This window comes from Anser anser, assembly GCF_964211835.1.
Source record: "Anser anser genome assembly, chromosome: 2".
NCBI classification, from domain to species: Eukaryota; Metazoa; Chordata; class Aves; order Anseriformes; family Anatidae; genus Anser; species Anser anser.
Genome location: NC_139721.1, coordinates 63,536,898 through 63,556,038, shown reverse-complemented (window position 1 = coordinate 63,556,038; position 19,141 = coordinate 63,536,898). Strand labels below are relative to the sequence as shown.

Genomic DNA, 19,141 nt, shown 5'->3' with positions numbered 1-19,141 from the left:
GGCCATTTCCTCTTGTCTTACCACTTGGTGCTTGGGAGTGCTTGGGAGGTGCTTAGGTAGTGATGTGGTTTGTTGACAAACCAAAAACGTTTCCCAACTTTGAGCAGTATTTAGGGCTGTGTTAGACAGGAAGCCTTTTCATTTGTCCACAATATAAAGAGCACAGAAGACTTCCACTTTCCTTCGCTTCATCTAAGTAAATCTTCCCATGATACCTGAAATTTTGAAGGTCTAAGGACAACATGCTCTCTAAGCCTATTTGTTCTGGTGGTATCAACGGGCATATATACATGGTAGCTCAGTGCTATGCAGAGACACTGGATCCAACTCAGGCACCAGAAGTGGCAGAGCCTTATGATGATACTTGCCACAACAATGAAAGCCTGCTGAAGGTCAGACTCCTGAGCACAAATGAACTGAACTATTCCTGGTTCCAACAGTAGTTTACTCAGAGATAGCCTGGGTCTTTCTGTACACAGTACCAAGCTACTATGCAGAAGACATACCTTTTCCAAAAATATTATCATTGATCATTATTATTTTTTTGAGCAACCAAATATCATCTGCAAAGCACGTTCTGCTTTAAGCTACTCTGAAGGAAGAGCAAGAGAATTCTGTCCCCCAAACAGATCTTAAAATGAGAGAAGTACCAACAAGGAATGAGGTGCTCACCTGCTGAGTGGTACTAGTGACAATGCCTTGCTGCAACCGGTACGCTTGCTCTTGTAGGTACTTTCTGGTCTCATGATTACGAAGCAAGTAGTTTTCTATCTAAAAAACAAAGCCAGATTAGGAAACTGATTTGACTCTGGATTGTAATTTGCTTTCATGCTGTGTCCCTTATTAGGCCTTCAACAGTAATGCAGGGTTTATGCAGTTCGTCCATGCTGTATCAGAAATGGGGACTAACAGTAACGATTGCTTCAGTATAATTTTGTTTGTTATCTGCAAACCTTATTCTATGTGTCTCAATGCTAGATAATCACATTGGCAAATATTCACTCACTCAGTGGTGAAACTTTGTTAAACACTATGCTTTTGCCAGTGCTTTCTCAGTTAGTCATCTCTTTTGAACAATTTAGTACGCCATGTCGACAAAAGGAGTAGATCCAGATTTGAGAAAATCTAAAGGGAATCTATCCTTCAAGTGTTGCTGTAGAGACCACGGTGACACAAGACAGATGATGGTCTTAGATTCATTTGGCCCACTGCAAAGAGGCAGGTTTAAACAACACTATGGACTTGAGAGAAGACACATTACCTAGAAGTGCCTAACTGATCCAGAAAACACAGTTCAAAAGCTACTTAGGGCTAACCAGTCAATCAGTGCTGTTCAGGGAAAAGTGATTTCTACCCACAGCCACTGTCCCCAGCCCACCACAACTGTCACCAGCAGTCACCACCTACTGTCAGCCAGCTTAATGGAACATGGAGTAACCGCCTAACCTGGTTCTGTCAATATCAATCAAGTCTAAAACCCAACTAGTAAACTGATTCAGGTCCATCTCCGATGATGGACCTGGTCTGAGAGGAAGAAAAGGGAAAAGGACGGATGTGGTAGCCAGCAGGTCGTGAGGCAGAGACTACCAGGGGCTGACAGGAACCTCTTAACCTGCATCGGCAGCAAGGACTGGGGCAGTCTGACCGTGCCCCCGTTAGGCCTTCAGCAGTAATACAAGGCTTATGCAGCTCCTCCACACTGTAAGTAAAGAACATTGTGGAGATACTAGAGCTGGGGAGGTTAGCTACTACGGCTGTCTGGTGGAGGACCAGGGTCAGGAGCACTCTTGTTGTATTCAAGCTGTGGTGTGCTGAAGTTTGTGGACCCTCCTGAGATGCCAGGTGGTCAGTTCAGGCGTCCCTACACTGGCCTCCACAGTTCAGCTAGTGCGGGCAGGTGTTCCTGCCTCGGGGAATTGGCAGATTTCACAGCACCGCTCCACAAACCTTTGTCTTTTCTTTTTTTTTTTGGAGAAAACTGCTTTATATTGTATAAACAAAGCTTAAACAGCACAAGTTAAAACAAACTGAGGTCCAAAACGCCTTAGCAACTTCGAAATGAGCAACAGAAAATGCTCTTTTTACGTAATGCCTAATTAACACATAGAATTTATAATTTTCAGAGATGCATCTATCATTCCAGACATGAACTTATCTATAATTACATTAAACAAGATGCAAGACATATAACCATCCCCCATGATCCAGATTTGTTTAAAGCAGAATTTAGGTAATTTTCATGCATCAAAGAAAAAGGGGCTAACTACCAGCACTTTTCGCTTTGGGAATCACTTTACTGACAATTTATTTTCTAAAAAGGATCATAGGCATTTGCTTTTTAATCACAACTGTCTGTGAGAACTATTTATAAGGTTTTTATGACCCTACCCTGGCTGAAGTAAAGCTACTCATTAAAGACTTGTGAACTGTATGTTTTTTGATTGAGCAGGAGGCTCATTTGGAGCTTGCAAGATTTACTGTATTAAAACTCAGCTGGGAGTTGTACAGCCCATGCAAGTGGAACAGCTACACATACTGTCAACACCACCTTCATCCAAAAGAACATGTTGGTGCAGTTGTTCATTTATGGCAATGCAGTGTGTGAATTTTATACGTACAATATAAAACACAGGCAGTAAATGTTTTTATCCTCCCCCAAATTTAAGAGCATCCTTTGTCTTGTGCTGAGCTGACTGCATTTCTTATGCCCCAACAGGAAAAAATGCGTACCATTAATTCTATGCATGTGGAAATACGAACAAGCACACCTGTAACAAATATGGCAGTTTCTGACTCTCCCTTAGATGTACACTTAGACGTACAGAAATAAAGGTCTAGCTTGCACCGGTTTGGTTATGACTTTCTGATAATACACCATTGCATTCCACCACCCCTTCACTTCAAGCACTTTGGAATAAAAATATTTACGTTTCTTTGCAGCACTTGATTACTACATATATGCCCACGCAAATCAAACAATCAATGAAACTAGCCAAGAATTCTTATTCAGCCAAGCATGAAATCACAGCCACTTAAAATTATTACTTTTTTTTTTTTGGGGGTGGGGGTGGGGGTTGGCTTTATTTCTATATGGGGGTGGTATAGGCAATACCTTTTGCAGTGCCTCTTCTGTTTTCTCAGGGTTTGTTTTGAGTGCTTGGGAAGCATCATTCATAGGTATAGGCATGAATCTCAAAGTATAATTCCTAAAGAAAAATAAAAATAAAGTTTTTTATTAATAAAACGTAGCCTAATTACTGCATCTCTTAATGAAGAATGAACTAGGAGGGGAACAGAAGATGCATCTAGCCTGGCTGTAGAAGGTACTAAGATTATTTTTCATATTTTTAAGTGGACTATCTGGAGGCATGCATGCTCCTTTTTTCTGCTTATTCTTTGCCACTAGATAGAAGTGGAGATTTAAAAAAAGCACAAAGTACAGTTAAATGGCCAGTGCCCAGTGGCTGCCAATTAAAGGTCACGCTGTCCTCTGTGCTTTTGCCCACAAGGTTGGATTACTTTTTTTCCTATATCAAAACAGAACTGAATGTCTCAGTGCCTACTAGCAATTCTATCAGATCTAAGTCTAAATGGAAATATTCAGTAATAGATAAGACAGTGACCAAGAGACTGAGTTTTGAAAATTTAGTATTTAATTGCTCCTTGTGTTTACAACAAATTGCAGACACTTGCTGAATTTTTAATAAAAGCTGGCAAAACAAGTGTGGCATCTCCACACTGCTTTATGCAAACAATTGCTCCCTGTATTTTGCTTATTTGTTTGCAAAATATTTCCATAGCTTCATCCATCTGCTGCAATACAAGAATACAGATAGGGTTTTGTCTTGAGTCAAAACTGTGTTTAAATCCTGAGAACGTAACTTGACTAGCATGACATGGTTAAGCCTATAATGTTATATGCAGTGGTATGTCCGTATACTTTTAGATTTCAATAAATAAGAACAAAAAAAGCAAGCAGTTCTTAAAAACTGGAAAAGAAATTATTCTGCCTGTTTTCAATTAGCCTTCACTGTTTGCAAACACCTCTTCCTTCTCCTTCAGCAGTCTGCAAACATCCTGCGAACCGTCTGTTTCTATTTCATCCAGAGCTCCTTAAGTATGTTGAGAGGCCTCTATTTCTGAGCACCTTACAGATGACAGTTTCAAGTGAGCCTATTCCATTGACTTCAAAGGACCTATCCCTCGTTGTATGCACTAACTTGAACAGCAGACACCTTAACTACTTAACTAGCTCCAATATTCTTTCAACTCCTATCCCACCACTTGCTTAGCCACATGAAACATCACTCTCTGAAGGAGAGTGATCTTTTGAACTGCCCAGCTCATTGATTCCTCACCGATACTACTTAACATTTTACCTTGCGTGCTTACGTAAGGCTTCTACTTTTCTTCCCCAATGTGAACACCTTATTCATAGCAAAAAACCAAACAAACACAAAAAAACTTTTCTTTCTAGTTGTCTTCTCCTTCAAAAGAACTGCATCTACCACACAGACACTGCTGTGTGTCCCCATGTAATACAAAACACAGAATAACTGGCTGACCGCCAATATGGAGACTAATTTTCAATGTGTACTGGTTTTGGTTGGGATAGAGTTAATCTTCTTTGTAGTAGCTGGTATGGTGCTGCGTTTTGGATTTGTGAGGAAAACAGTGTTGATAACACAGGGCTGTTTCAGTTGCTGCAGAGCAGCGCTCACACAGAGCCAAGGCCTCTTTCCTCCTCCTCCTGCTGCCCTATTTTGCTTTGCTTGCACCCATGGCTTTTTCTTTACCTGTTAAGCTGGCTTTATCTCAGCCCACGAGTTCTTGCACTTTTACCTTTCTGATTCTCTCCCCCATCCCACTCAGCGGGAGTGAGCAAGTGGCTGTGTGGTGCTGAGCTGCCTGCCAGGTTAACCCACAATGAAATGTCAGAGAGAGAGAATAATTACACAAGTTGCTAATTGCCTGATACTACCTGGCAGGTGCGGTGTGCATTTATTTGTTTAAAAAGAAACAAAGGTAGATTGCCAAGGATCTATGCAGCTGTTTGACATTTAACACATCATATTCATTGAAATCTATAATTGTTAGCTCTCATGCTAGTAATCATATGCTAAATTCAATTTAGTCAAAAGCTTAGTGCTCCCTCCCTCTCCTTCACACACAGAAATGAAAGACAAGGAGACTTCACGGACACACAGTCACAGAGGTAGAACTTTAAAAGACCACTAAGGAAGGCTCTATAATGGGTCCTTTGGACAAGCAGCACTGTTCTGGAATGCTAGCCTGTCTGCATCTAAAAATGAAGCAGCTCTTAGGGACATATATCAAGAATTTAAAGCTTGCTTTCAACTTTGATCATTAGAGCAATCTTCACATTCCATTTTTCTGTTTCCCCAAATATTGTTCCATTCTTCTTTTCCTTAAGACTCCACTTCTCTCTTTTTATGGAGCACATTTCTCTACCAACTCAATAATCCAGTAATTTCCTAACACTCAGTAATTCCATCAATACTCTCAGCAAAATACCTATATAAAAAGAATGTTACATTTCAGGGAAGCACTCAGTGACTGGAAAGAATGTCTTAAAAATTCCTGTTTCTTCCCTTACATACAGCATATGTGACAATAGTCCTACATTTCATCACATTACTTCTCCTGTAGTAACTCCTGCTCCATTTGTGACGCACATTCACTGCTGCAGCATGATGATTTTACTGCCTTTCTTTTTTTATGGGAATAACATAATCTGTTTTGCAGGCTTGGGTATGTGAATTTTGTATCACTGAAAAAGGAAGGATTTCTAGCTCTCTACAAAATTCCAGCATTTCATATCAGCTTTTAGAGCCCGAACTACTTCTTCAGTCAGTCCACGCAAACAAAAGTCTCCCAGAAATAAATATGGGGTGATATCACCCAGTTGTATGACAGAGTAGGCTCTAGATTGCAAAGCCCACAAGCACATACTCATTTCCATATCAAAATTACTGAGATACAAATCCATATTTAATGGCCAGGCTGAACAGGATGTACACTGCTCTCCTGAATAGACACTTTTAGAGGACTGTACAGAAACCCCTCTCAGCTCAAGTCAGCTGGCTGGGATACCCTTGTGGCAAATCTATTAATGGCCAAGCTCTTAAAATTCCCTTACAGGAATACTGTTTTCAAACAACTTTAAGATGATGAAGAAAAGCTGGCAGGGAGGAAAAAAAAAAACACGTTCAGATTACTTCAATCTGGTTAAAAGTTTGTTAGAATCCCTCCCAGTCCTCAGCCTCATACTCTGGAAGCCTAGTTTTCTTCTCTTTTGTGGTTTAGTATATGACTATTTTTGTTAAGAACAAAAACCAAAACAGACACAACACACCCCCAAGCATCTTCAGTGTATTTCACTGCATCTTGAGCAACAGTTCTTTCCTACAGAATATTGCTGGTTTCGTGTATTTTTAGGAAGCATATGGCATAGGATGTTCTGAATATGTCTTTGAGATGGATTGCTTAAAGGCTAATTGTTTTCAGCCAACATTGACAGTCCTTCTCTTGCAAGATTAAACCTTTGTTTCTTGTGACTTAGGTTATGATATTATCAATGATTTTAATGATTTTTAAATGTTAGCAGAGACATAAAATGACCTCATCTTACAAGCTAAATAAATGAGGCATCATCTCAACAACGTGTAATGTCAGAGAATTATCGGTAACATTTCTTTTCCTGCTTAGATTATTTGCTTTTGCCTTAGGATGTCTCCCTTCTTTTTTATTTACTTATCCAAGCACTTCAGAACAGAAAAGTAAAGTTGATGCTAACCAGAAAATAAGCATATATTCTTTTCTATCAGACTTTCTCATAAATGTACATGCTATTGCTCTCTGGAAATGTCTGCAAGCTGACAAATAACCTTTGCAAATTCTTATTCACTACTATCAATGGAATCACTCCAAGATGATTTGTTTAATTATACATCATTTATATAATTTTCCCCACCAGTGCAACTGAATTCATTTTGAAACGAAGTATATTAACTACAGCAGTTTCATAAACCAAGTAACTTTATAAGCTCTATAGAGCTATGACCCCTCTGAGGGTTAAGACGCTCCCGATAGTACTTACACAGTTTTGCGAGACATTTTGTCTAGAAACTAGCAATGGCATATTAGCTTCACCTTCTAAAGAGACCCTTTGTTCATGTCTGAGGGATTTAATGACGTGAAACAACTGCAACTGCTGCTTAATTTAAATCTGTAATTTTTCCCTCTTCAGAAAAGTAATAATCACATATAAAGAAATGTGATGAGACAGAGAGATGAAAGTCATTTAGCATCTATCACTGCTAACTGCTGCAACTGCGAGAGAGCTCAGGGAAGCAAGAGGACTCAGACCACGGAGACTACAATGAACAACTGCGTTTTCTGAGATCATCACTACTAGTTTCGACTTGCTGGGGAAAGAAAAAGAAAGTCAGACCACAAAGGCATGCTTCAGTAATTTTCTGTTATTATAGACAGCTTCATTCATTGACAAGAATAGAATTTCTGCACGTTACCAACACAAGAGAATGAAGAAAAGGGGAAAATATTCTCAAATGCTAAATTTTAACATCAACAGCAGAACTCAACGGTCTTAATGCTGACAGCAGTGTACGCACGAAAGAGCCACTGAGCCTCTTCTCATCCTTTTGAAAGATGTGAAGTCATGTCTGCCTGTAGATTAAACACGCCGATGCTCAAAAATTGAGAGCATTCAGTATCTTCAAATCACACTGGCTGCAGTGAAAACTGCAGCTGCTCAGATCACTCAGGACCTAAGTGTTTGACCTCTTTCTTCATCAGTCATTCAGTTGCTTGAGGACTTACTTTTCCAGTGCCACAGCTATGTCCTGGAAGCCCTGTGCAGTGATGTTATTCTTGTCCCATATTACAGTTCTGAGAGGAAGAAAACAAATTAAACAATAACAACAGATGAGCCAAATAAATCTATACTGAAACACTGCATATTGAAATAACACAGAGTTGTATGTCAAAAACTGCATAGCGCTGGCAACATTTTTAAAAAAAGTCTCATACGCTAAAAGCTTAGAATGACTGAAGTGAGGGACAAAAATATTACAAAATTGAGTTCCCGTTTCGTCCAAGGGGACCCTGTACTTTATTTTCCATTATTACTATCTAAATATAACTTTTCTAAAACACAGTTAATAGAAAGATTTGGAGATAAAATTTCAGCTTTTTCCAGGAACGGCATCAAAACAAAGTTCAACTGTCTGCCCTGCAGGGCCATACTGAAAACCAAGAAAATTAGAGTACGTGATCAATCTCTGTTCCATACAGGCTGTATCACCAAAGTTGCAGAAAAAAAACATTAAAAAAAATCATGCTGACTGCAGGTCAAAATTTTCAGGCTATTTTACATTTAATCCTGTACCAGCTCGTTGCACAGCTCCTATGATTCCTCATGGAACATAACTGGCTGCCAGTATATACCATTAGGTTAGGTGCATGAATTGCAGCTCTTTTGAATACAAAACTCTGTGATAGGAGTGATAAAGTCTTCCCCCTCCTCCCCCAGTTTAGACCACTCAGGCAGACTGCCTGACAATTTGTGAACACATGTTCAAAGATCTCATTAGTAGTCAGAAGAGACAGTCATGCAGATAATTCTTGCTCATGCAAGAGCGCTAGTTGTAGCTGTTCTTAAAAAAGAAAGACATAAACAAAGAGTTCTGATGTTCAAACAAAAAAAAAGGAGCTGCAGGATTTCACGGGTAGTAACACCCTTCTGCTATTGCAGAATAATAATAATAATAATAATTCCTTTGTTTTTTTTTGAAAATGCAAAGAAAAAGTTAAGGAAGAAAGGAAAGTAGATTCTACACCTACCTTCCAAAGATCAGAAATGTCCAAGGTCAGATATTGGATATTTCTGTCATTTGAAAAAGTACCTACATTTCTACCAGGACATAGTTTTATAATATTTTAAGCACAGCCAGTTACCATCGCATTATTCAGTTAGTAATCCTACCACAGACTACAGCTGTAACATTCAGTGTGCTGTGGCACATTTCAGTCTGCCATCCTGAATGCCTTCAAGGCTTTATTTCTTCAGGTACCGGTGGCTATTTCAGGTTCATACATTGAACAAACCTTAGCCACCTCTCCAGCATTTCCTTAACATTTTCACTATTCAGTCTGGGGATAGCAAGGCAATACCAGGATCTCTGTATCTGAGCAAAACAGCCAGGACTGTTCTGGAGAATTTCTTATCCTGCAGGGAGCAAACTCTTGGAGGCCAAGCACACGGTGGTCTCTTCACACAGACAATACACCGTGGAAGGTTCATCTGCACAGTCTGACAAGAGGAGGAGTGAGTATTGATTTTCCTGGTGATGGTGACATATTTAGAGGTTCCCAACAAGATACATGTTGATTGAAGGTTTACCATTTGCTAATCACATACTGGATAGAAAAAATGTGATACTCTGTAGTCATCAGTGCCAGCCATTTGCTAAAAAAACATTGAAGTTGTCAGGTGGATGAAGATGCAGGGAAGTGATGCCAAGGTCCATCAGCGCTAAAGGTGGGGGGAGAGGGAAAGGAAGGGATGGTCCATGATACTAACCCTTTCTGAATTCCACAAGCACTTAATTCTCCTACAAACTGATACTACATTAGAGAAAGAATACTTTATTTTTATTTCCCATCCAAGTATCAGAATTTTCTCTGCTGAGAAAGCTTCCAATAGAAAAGAGAGAGTAGAACAAGGTGGCTAAGCACTGGAAGAGGTTCCCGAGAGAAGTTGGAGAATCTCTGTACTTGAAGATCTTCAAAGACTGCCTGGATAAGGCTCTAAGCAACCTAGCTTTAAAGCTGGCCCTGCTTTGAGGAGGTTGGATTAGATGACATCCAGAGCTTCATAGCAATGTAATCATTCTTATGATTCCAGGAAATTTACAGCTGCCTTATCACAACAGAAAGATACCATCTCTTCAAAAGTAGGCTACTATGAGCAAGAAGACTTAAGTCTCTTTGGAGCTGAAATTGGATGAAAATGGGTTTGGATTTTGCCTTGAAAACAGAAGGAAAAGAAAGGATTGTGCCTGTGCGCTCTCTGTCAAAACCACATCTTTCTCCCCTAATTGTGACATGGATGAGCAAATCAAATTCTGTACCTAATCCTAAACCACAAAATACCCTTCTAATTGGATGCAGTTTTGCTCCAGTTTCAGTTCTGGAGATATTTTTGCAGAGAAAATTTCCATCTTTTTTTTTCTTTTTTTTCTTTTCCTTTTTAAAGAAAAAGGGATGAGAAGCTTTCCAAATAGATACATTATAGCTTGGCTTTTTCCAGTGATCCTGAAGAGAAACAGCTTGATAATATGCCAACAACAACATTATTATTAAGCTATTATATCTTTTAGTGCAAATATGTTTCCCTTACCTGAGCTTGGTGTTTATCTGTAGGGCTTTTGCCAGCATCTTTGCTCCCATATCTCCCATGGCATTTCCACTAATATCCACTTTTGTAAGAGAGGTATTGCTGCCCAAAGCATTAATAATGATGGTGACCTCAGTCTTCAGCTTGGAATCTGCGAGGGACAATGACTGCAGAGGCTGTGGAGCACAGAAAAGGCACGGATAATAGCAACTGATAGCGCATGCACATCCACCAGAAGTTCATGAAACTCTTGAAGATGACACTGAGCATCAACGAGCTATTTCTGTGTTTGCTGCATGTGCTGTACACGCAACAAAGTAGGATTCAGCAACTACAGCACAGGCGTCAAAGACACAAACAAAGATTAAGTTACACCCTGAAAAAAAGCATTAAGTGACAATGACTCCTATTTTCTGTGTCCCACTAAGTACTGAATACAGCAGGAACCTGAAAAGAGGCAAGACAGCAACAATCACCTTCACACGACAACCTCTGGTGTCCAGTGAGTTTTGCTTAACCAGCATGCTTCCCTGCCAGTGAGAAATAAAAATACCTAGCACCCACTTCTCTCACTCAGACTGGGAAGTTTACCCCAAGGGCAAATTAGGACCTGAGACATTAATAAAACAAAACCAATTCCTTTAAACTGTTTTATTATTGTTACTTCAAGGAGTGATTTTGCATATCTGCACATCTTCAACTAAGGACATGGGCATTTGGGAGGGAAGAGACAAAAAGGTGTAGCAGGTCTGAAATTAAGAGCAGTAAGAAGAGTATCTAGTAACATGAGTAAGCCAATGGATATTATTCACAGCAATGTTCTGACACCTGTGATTGCAAAATCTTTATGCAGCTTTTTATGCATACACACACCCTCCCATTTTAACCTGAAACTAGCTATTGGGTTCCTGCAAATCACACACTAAAGCCTTCAGAAAACTTTTAAAAACACCTTTGTTAATGATCTTATGTCTTCCCTCCATTCTTAGTGTCCCAATACTCAAAAGCAGAAGCTTAAGAGCTAGTCTATCCATCACCACATCTTGCAGAGCTACCACAGTTGCCAAGATTGTCATTTGTCTTTGCTGATATACAATAGCTCCACAAAACATTTTCCCTTGCTTAAGCGTGAGCTCATATGGAGAAGAGCATTGTCACTATACACCAACTTAGTCATGTATCAAGAGGATGAATTTTAGAAGACTAAAATCTCCAAAGTACTCATATATGGGAAAATCGACACGTCAGAAGGATGAATCAAAGCAACTAAATTAGGTGCCTGAGGCTTAGATTAATGTAAATAAACCAACTGAGCTATATGTGCACACCTTCCAGGATCCAAGAAGCTTGCATGGCACCTGCTATACAATGGGACTCTAGCTTCCAGACACCACTGGATGACAGGGATAACTAAAAAGTTTGCAACACTAAGAAATGCATTTATAAGTGAGAAAATACATAAAAATTTGGAGGCACAGCAGGTTTATAATTAAAAAGTCTAACAGTAACACGAGCCACATGCTGATTTTATTTTAAATGGAAGTTATTAAATTACTACGTTAATGCCCTTAATCTGTCTATGTTCCCCTGTTTCACTACATTATGTACCCTAAAGAATATTAACATCGCATTAGAAAGGTATTTAGTGTTCTTGGCACAAGTCTGAGAAGACCTCCTGTGACAGATTCACAGAAAAGCAGTACCACACAGCAACCAGACATAGAAATCACCAATAAGTTTGTGTAAGAGAAGTTTCTTCTGTTTCTTTTGTGTCACTTTAGAAAGGGCCATCCTAGGAACTTCACTGGAAATGCTCACTCCCACATATCAGATTTTCTAAACCTCAAATACCTTCTCAGGAAACGATGTCTCATCTCACTTATTCCAACACTCTGACAGAAAAATATATACTTTGGAAAGACTTCTGCACTATGTTCTGCAAGGACTGATATTTATGCACCATTATTACCACCTAAGAAATGTACGTACACGAGAGTAAAAAACCCTGCTATGTTGGCAGTGTCTTTGAAGTGGATGAATTGCTAATTTTCTTGCATAACTACCCCTATTGTTTACTGAATGAGAAAGGAATAACACTTCTGGACTGATTCGGTGGTCAGAATGCGAACTACAATCAGAATGTGACTCTGTGTGATTAAAGTAACATCACTGCTAAACACTCACGAAACTACCTGACCATTACATTTAAAAACAAACAACTAAACGAACAAAAAAACCACCCTCCCTCCCCAACACCAAAAAGCCTAGAAACATTTACTTCTTGTAAAATCAGAGTTTTATACTTTTAGCTGGATATTAAGAAACCAGGTGTCTGACAAGCACTACAGTGGCCCTGCTGCAGAAAGCAGATAATCTGCCAATAGCACTGAAGATGTCTTAGAACAATCTTATTGAGGAGGAGGAATTCTTAAAATCACTCAAAAGGCCAATTCTTCAACAGACAGTGACCTAAAAACTCAAGATATTCAGCACTGTAATAATTCTCTGCACCTATGCAGGACTGACTGCCACCCTGAGTAATGCTACACTGCACCTGCAGCGTAACATTCATTTTGGCACTAGGAAAAGAAATGGCACAGTAAGCATACAACTTCAGACACCTCCTGCTATACTAATAAGAACACATTATTATAGACTGCCCTGTACAGCACGTAGCCAAATACAGAATATATGTATTTTTAATCTCAATATTACATTCTTGTTTATATTAAACACCTAGGAAATTTTGCTGTTTAGGTTACTACCATTGTTTTTAAATTGTGTAGAATTACATTTGTGCCTGGCTGTATTTTTTCCAGTTATAAAACCAAGCTATTGATTGTTTAAATCATTTTACTCATGACTCACATTAACACAGCAACAGATCTATTTTAAGCGTGTATAAATACATGAAGAAGCATTTGGCATATGACTGTTTTAGATTAAAGCCTCTCACTCCAGCTTTCCATGCAGATAATGCGTGGTCCCCAGGCTGCACCAGCCTGCAGGCAATATTGATCAAGCACTATGTGTTCTGGGCAACACCATCCTCTGCTCTCTCTGGTTCCATTGTAACTTGTTAGTGTCCTGTGGCAGTCAATGCGTAGTAGTGGTAGAACAAGGACCTCCCCATTTAGGATTCAAAACCAAACATAAATAGCTAGAAACTTTAAACAATTTCCTAAGCCTTGTACTATCTCCAGGTGGAGTGAGGGCCATCCTAGGCAGCTATCTGCAACACATCTTTTTCCCACAGTGCTACACAGTCTGTTCTCCATTATTTAGCTGCTAGGAGATGTTTTTGATTGATTTTAGCATCAGATGAGACAGAAAGGAAACAAGATTCTTTCACTAGAAAGGATTAACAAGAGACTAGAAAATGGGGAGAGAAGAGACAGGGTAACAGCAAATAGGCTACATCCCAAAGGTTAATGCAGGATATGAAGAAGAAACAGTTATTTTAAGCATAAAAAAAAAAATCTTTTTAGTGGATTATTTCCTTTCAACACTTTGAAAACAGGATGAGACTAAAGAGCATGTTTGTGTAAATTAGCTCAAAAAAAGACATGTTGAGTAAGAATTACAGGAGCCCACCTGATTGTAGAGAAGTCAGAAAATGAAACAATGGCTAATGTCACCCATAAGCTGAAAAGAAAAGGAGCACAAGAAGCTGAAGCTGATGAGGCAAGGGAGGGTGAGCTGTGAGAACCATACATCCAAAATTTAGCAGCTACTTTTTATATGACCCGGAGACTTCAAAATTGGAATTGGAAAGTTTTACCTTTGTGGACAGATATTATGAAGAGGATAGTCATATAAACAGAAAGAAACACTGCACATTTGAGAAGAAGGTTTGGATAATGGAAAGAAAGGATAGTGTGTGTTGAAGAGGTATTTTAGGATATCACCTGTATGGGAAGAAATGTTCACCTGCAGCAAAGTAAAAGGATGAAGGAAACTGTGAAAAAACAACATAAATTAAATGTGCTTGTGATTAGTCTGATTTTACACAACAGCCTTCGAGGAGAGCTGATAGGAGATACAGGGCAGGACAGAGACAAACGTCCAAAGAGAATAAGCAGATGTTATCTGATAAAATTCTGATGAAATGATACCACCCTCAGTACAGTATCAATAGGAAAAAAAAGAGAAGGGGAAGAGAGCCCTGCACCATTCTGTTCAGAGACAGAGTAGAAGGAGGTGGTCACACAACACAAAATTAAAAGGCTGTAGTTTGGAATAAGAAGTAATACAGAGATCTACCAATGCGCTTCTTGGAATAATCCTCCATTTAACTTGTGCACACAAGAACTTACTGCATTCATTACTGGTGCTAACTCAATTAGAATTAGCTCTGGTATCCATATGCAGCACTTCACTGTGTCACACAGACATCTCATATTTAAAGAAGAAGGTAAGGAGGTAGGCAAAGAATCAAGAAAAAGCAGTACTACTAATCCCAATTACAAGGGCACAGAGAGGAGGGAGGACTAGTTTAACGAATCACTTCAGAGTAGCGAGAAAAGATGAACACAGAATACGGGTCTAATCGTCTTCTATGGAAGGAGACATCAGAAACCCCAGTAAAAATATTCCACTGAATTGCAGTGTACAGACACAGATGGCAGGAGAAAATATAAAAGCTGTTAGTGTGGACCATGAACTTGGAGGTGAGACAATAAAGACAACAGGAATAGCAGGTGTCAGGAGAACTGAAGTCTACAGTCAGCTATTTTTGGAGAATGAGGAAAGCAGAGCTTGCTTGGTATTTGCAAGGGGCATGAAGGAGAAAGAAAGGACTAAGAATGATGAATAAAATTTGACAAGTATGAGACCAACAGAGACTCTTAAGACTCATTTCTAGCCAAAACTAGGATGCCAAGGAAAGGAAAGAAAGTAAACCCAACCACATAAGTCTTTCGGAATCAGGAGAGGGCACGGAAACGAAAAGAAATGGGCAAGGATCCCAGCATGGCACTGTGAAAGAGTTTTATGAAATTGCTTCTGTGATAAATGTACCAGAAGTAAAGAATAGCATAGTGATTGCTTTACGTGCATCTTCTGATGAAGAAAGTAGTTCTGGGAGATCGCTGCAGTGATTTTGCATTTTGTCAAGAAAAAAAAAAAAGCCAAACCCCCTAAGAATAGTCGTCAATAAATTGTCCATTTTATTAGCTAAAATAAATGAATAAATAAAGTAAAATAAAATAAAATAAATCTGCTATTTAAGGAATATCACCACCCAGGGAACACTAACATTGTAATGTCCTATAATTTAGACCTAAAGCAAACAAGGCTAAGCATATCCAACTAGCTGGGTTATTTTTTCAACAAGCACAGATCCTAAGACTAAGAAACATTTACCTACATGCTACAAATAATCCAAATTATTATTTGGAAAAAAAAAATATACCATGAGATGTTGGATGTCATTGTGCAGGATCATGATCAAATTTTACACAGCAAATTAACACAGTGAAGAAAATTATCAGAAATAGACTGTGAAGGTACAAATACACGTGATGGTAGTAGGCAGAAAGATACTCACTGAATCCTCGTCTTGAATCATCTGAACTAAATTATCAAGTACTGGAGTGAGATTTCTGAGGGAAGAAAAGTTAGGAAGACGATGAAATCAGCAGCTTCTCCTCATTCATTCTTTTGTTATTTAAAAGAAGAAAAAGCCTTACTTGGATTTCATGTTGTTAAAGTTTTTGCCTAAAGCCAAGTGCCTTATCGATCGGTTTTTACTAAGCCAGACTACAAGGGTTGAGAGGTCAGATTCTAGGCCTGTAAAGAATCAGATCAGATTAAGAATTAAAACACTTTTTCACAAAAGTCCCAGACAGGGTCCAATTATTAAAGCTAAATTCATTCAAGTAATTATCCGTGTGCTAATTCAAAGAGTTCTCAAAAAAAAAAAATCCGTTCTTCTATTTATGCAGCTTTTTCATCTGTTTTTCCATGAGAATAAATGTGTTCTCTAAAATGAGCCTTTTAAAATACTATCCTAATTAGCCATTGAAAGCATCTCTCAGACAGACAGAAGGGAAATGTAGTCCCTTATCCACAGTCCAGTCACCCAAGGGTAGGTTCCTTGCGCTGTCAGGCAAAGTTCCTTTGAGGATTTACAAACCATGCTAATTTCTATTCAGTCTCAGCAGAGCTGTGTACCAACAAGCTCTCAAAGCCTGCAGGTTTTAAACAGGCTATGGATAAAATGATGTGAAGAAACAATGCAAACTTTATGCTACTCCTGAGGAGGAAAAATAACTTGCTGTGCTACTGTGTTCCCAAACACTAGTTTGGTGGAACTGAAGAGTCGTTAGTTAGATTACTGAGTTAGGATCCACGTTCATGAGATAATTCAGATATTAAATACCTTTATTTATTCAATCTCTTCACATAATTTAGATGAGTACCTCCTAAAGCTTTCCACCTGCTAATCCCACCATTCTGGTTTTTCAATTTTACTGAGAACCATTTTCTGAAATAATTCTGTATTTTGCTGTCAGAGAGGCAAGCCCAGCTAAGCGAGTTCTTCCATTACACATATCTACAATTGGAGTTTGCAAGACAAGAAGCTAACTAGTATTTCTAGCTAGGAAGCACAGAGCCTACAAATCAACAACGGTCCAAGACTTTTCCAAACATACAAGTAGGCTTTCTATGACCTGAAGCTGGTTGACCACATGCTCTGAATTTCCTTCTCTTGCTTCTTCAGTGTCACAACCTCAGCTTCACTCCGTATCTGGTCTTTCCTCTGCCTTTCTTCTTTCACTACACTTTCATTCCCCATTTAGTTTCTCATCCTCTCTTACTTAAACCCACTTTGAACAAAATACTGCAGATTAACATGATGCTTGCTGCTCTCAATTTCTTCTGCTGTGTTATACTTATTTCAAACGACATAAACCTCTGAGAGTAGAGTTATTCTATTAACATTTCTTTTACACTTGATAACAATGAGAGTCTTGGTCTGAGACTTTTCCATAACTTATATGGCAAATTATTATAAAGCAAGAGCAACCAGCCTTGATTATATTGGGAGCTGAAAATAATATAAATAAACATAAAAATAAAATAAACATATCTCAGATTTGGGACCTGCATGGCCCTCCATTCCTGTTCTGTGTACTTACCATTGTCTGAAATATCTAGGCTGGTGATATTGCGTATTTCTGCTATGCATCCTTCCAAGACTTGTGCACCTCCCGATCTTAACTAGAGACAAAACATCAACCGTTTTTGCAAACTAGTTATGGTTTTGAGATCACACAGAAAACAGCGGTAGGAGCTTTGCGAATACAGAGGGCACTACCAGCAGCAAAAACAACAGCGACAAGTTATAGACATCAAAATGACTGTGCACACATTGCTACTGTTCTCATCCTTCACTCTCACTGTTTGCATATAAAATGAGAAAAAGGATTCTCTAGCTTTATTATTCAGCAGTTATATCAGGGAAAGATGCAAGTGGTGCAGACAAAAAAAAACCAACAACAACTCCTTTAGCACTTGTGCTAAGCAGTGACTGCAGGACTTTGGTGCAGGTTCTCCAGGACATTTTTGATTTCCAGAGAGAAAAATGCTTGTCCCAGTAAACAAACATGCGACACTATCACCCTTGAGTTCCACTGCAGTCAAGTCTTATAGCAAAAGCATGTTGCAAGCTTTATGTTATAGCAAGCACAATGGCCAGATGCCCAGTTAAAAGACGAGAAGCCAAATCAAAATCAATGAAATTATGTTTCCCCATCACTGAAAAGATCTTTAAAATAATCCCATTCTAAAATGGTCACAAAACACCATAAACAAGAGTAATCAGTAATTTACCTTATGTCTGACTTTAAAATAGGAATAAAAGAGAAAGCCAACAACAAAAATGCCTACGTGTAAGGTATTAATATATTATTAATCTGAAATATTAAATAAATATAAGAGAAATTTCAGGATTGAGTGACAAAAAAAACGAGGTAGCCTAACGGAAAATATTAACGTTAAGAATCAAAGTTATGATTGAGAATCAAAGTTATGAAAACCTACATTCTTAGTTACTAATGTTATTAAATTGAACAACAGAACATAATTTTTCCAAGGAAGCAAAAACATTTTCTTATTTCTTGCAGTTACACAAGCTACACAAAATTTATGTCACTTTATCATCATCACCCAGAAAAAGACTTAAGCAAAAGAAGGAAAAAGTTCTACTAAAATTCAACTTTTACAAGAACATTTTCCATTTTTGCTTTCATTGCTTCAAAGTAACACAAAGCTTTTTCAAACATTAAACAGCCACTCTACTACCTGCCCATAAAAAATGAGTAATATTTCACTTAGTTCATTCACTTGACCAAATATCCTGAACCAATCTGATGACATTTCTGTAAATAGTCTCTTTTATCAGTGCTATAATTAAGCAATCTTCTGGGAGTATTTTCAATAAGGCCTCGATTTGGCACTTTTAGAAAGTTCAACACTTGTGATTGGTTAGCAAATAGCTCAATAACTTGGTCTGAGCATTTTAAGAACAGCAGTGGTTAAAGACAACATATATAAACCATAAGTCACTTCTGGAAGCATAAGGGAATATAAGATGCCCTTCCCCTTTTGCATAAAACAAAGGCTACTTAGCCCTAACTTCTTTAGAAGTTGAATTAAAAATCTGTATCTGGGCCAAAACTAGTGCAGTTTTAACTC

General features: G+C 38.6%; 1 protein-coding gene across 4 annotated transcripts in view; it reads right to left on the bottom strand.

Moving 5' to 3' along the window:
- Positions 1-19,141, bottom strand: part of CARMIL1 (capping protein regulator and myosin 1 linker 1) — a 203,916-nt gene that overhangs the window by 52,158 nt on the left and 132,617 nt on the right. For all 4 annotated transcript variants that reach the window (XM_083822729.1, XM_083822730.1, XM_083822727.1 and 1 more), the window contains 7 exons: positions 17,584-17,665; positions 16,132-16,231; positions 15,990-16,044; positions 10,445-10,617; positions 7,864-7,932; positions 3,113-3,206; positions 673-771 (listed from right to left, as the gene is read on the bottom strand). In XM_083822729.1, coding sequence (XP_083678855.1) covers positions 673-771; positions 3,113-3,206; positions 7,864-7,932; positions 10,445-10,617; positions 15,990-16,044; positions 16,132-16,231; positions 17,584-17,665 — 672 coding nt within the window. The remainder of the gene's footprint in view (positions 1-672; positions 772-3,112; positions 3,207-7,863; positions 7,933-10,444; positions 10,618-15,989; positions 16,045-16,131; positions 16,232-17,583; positions 17,666-19,141) is intronic.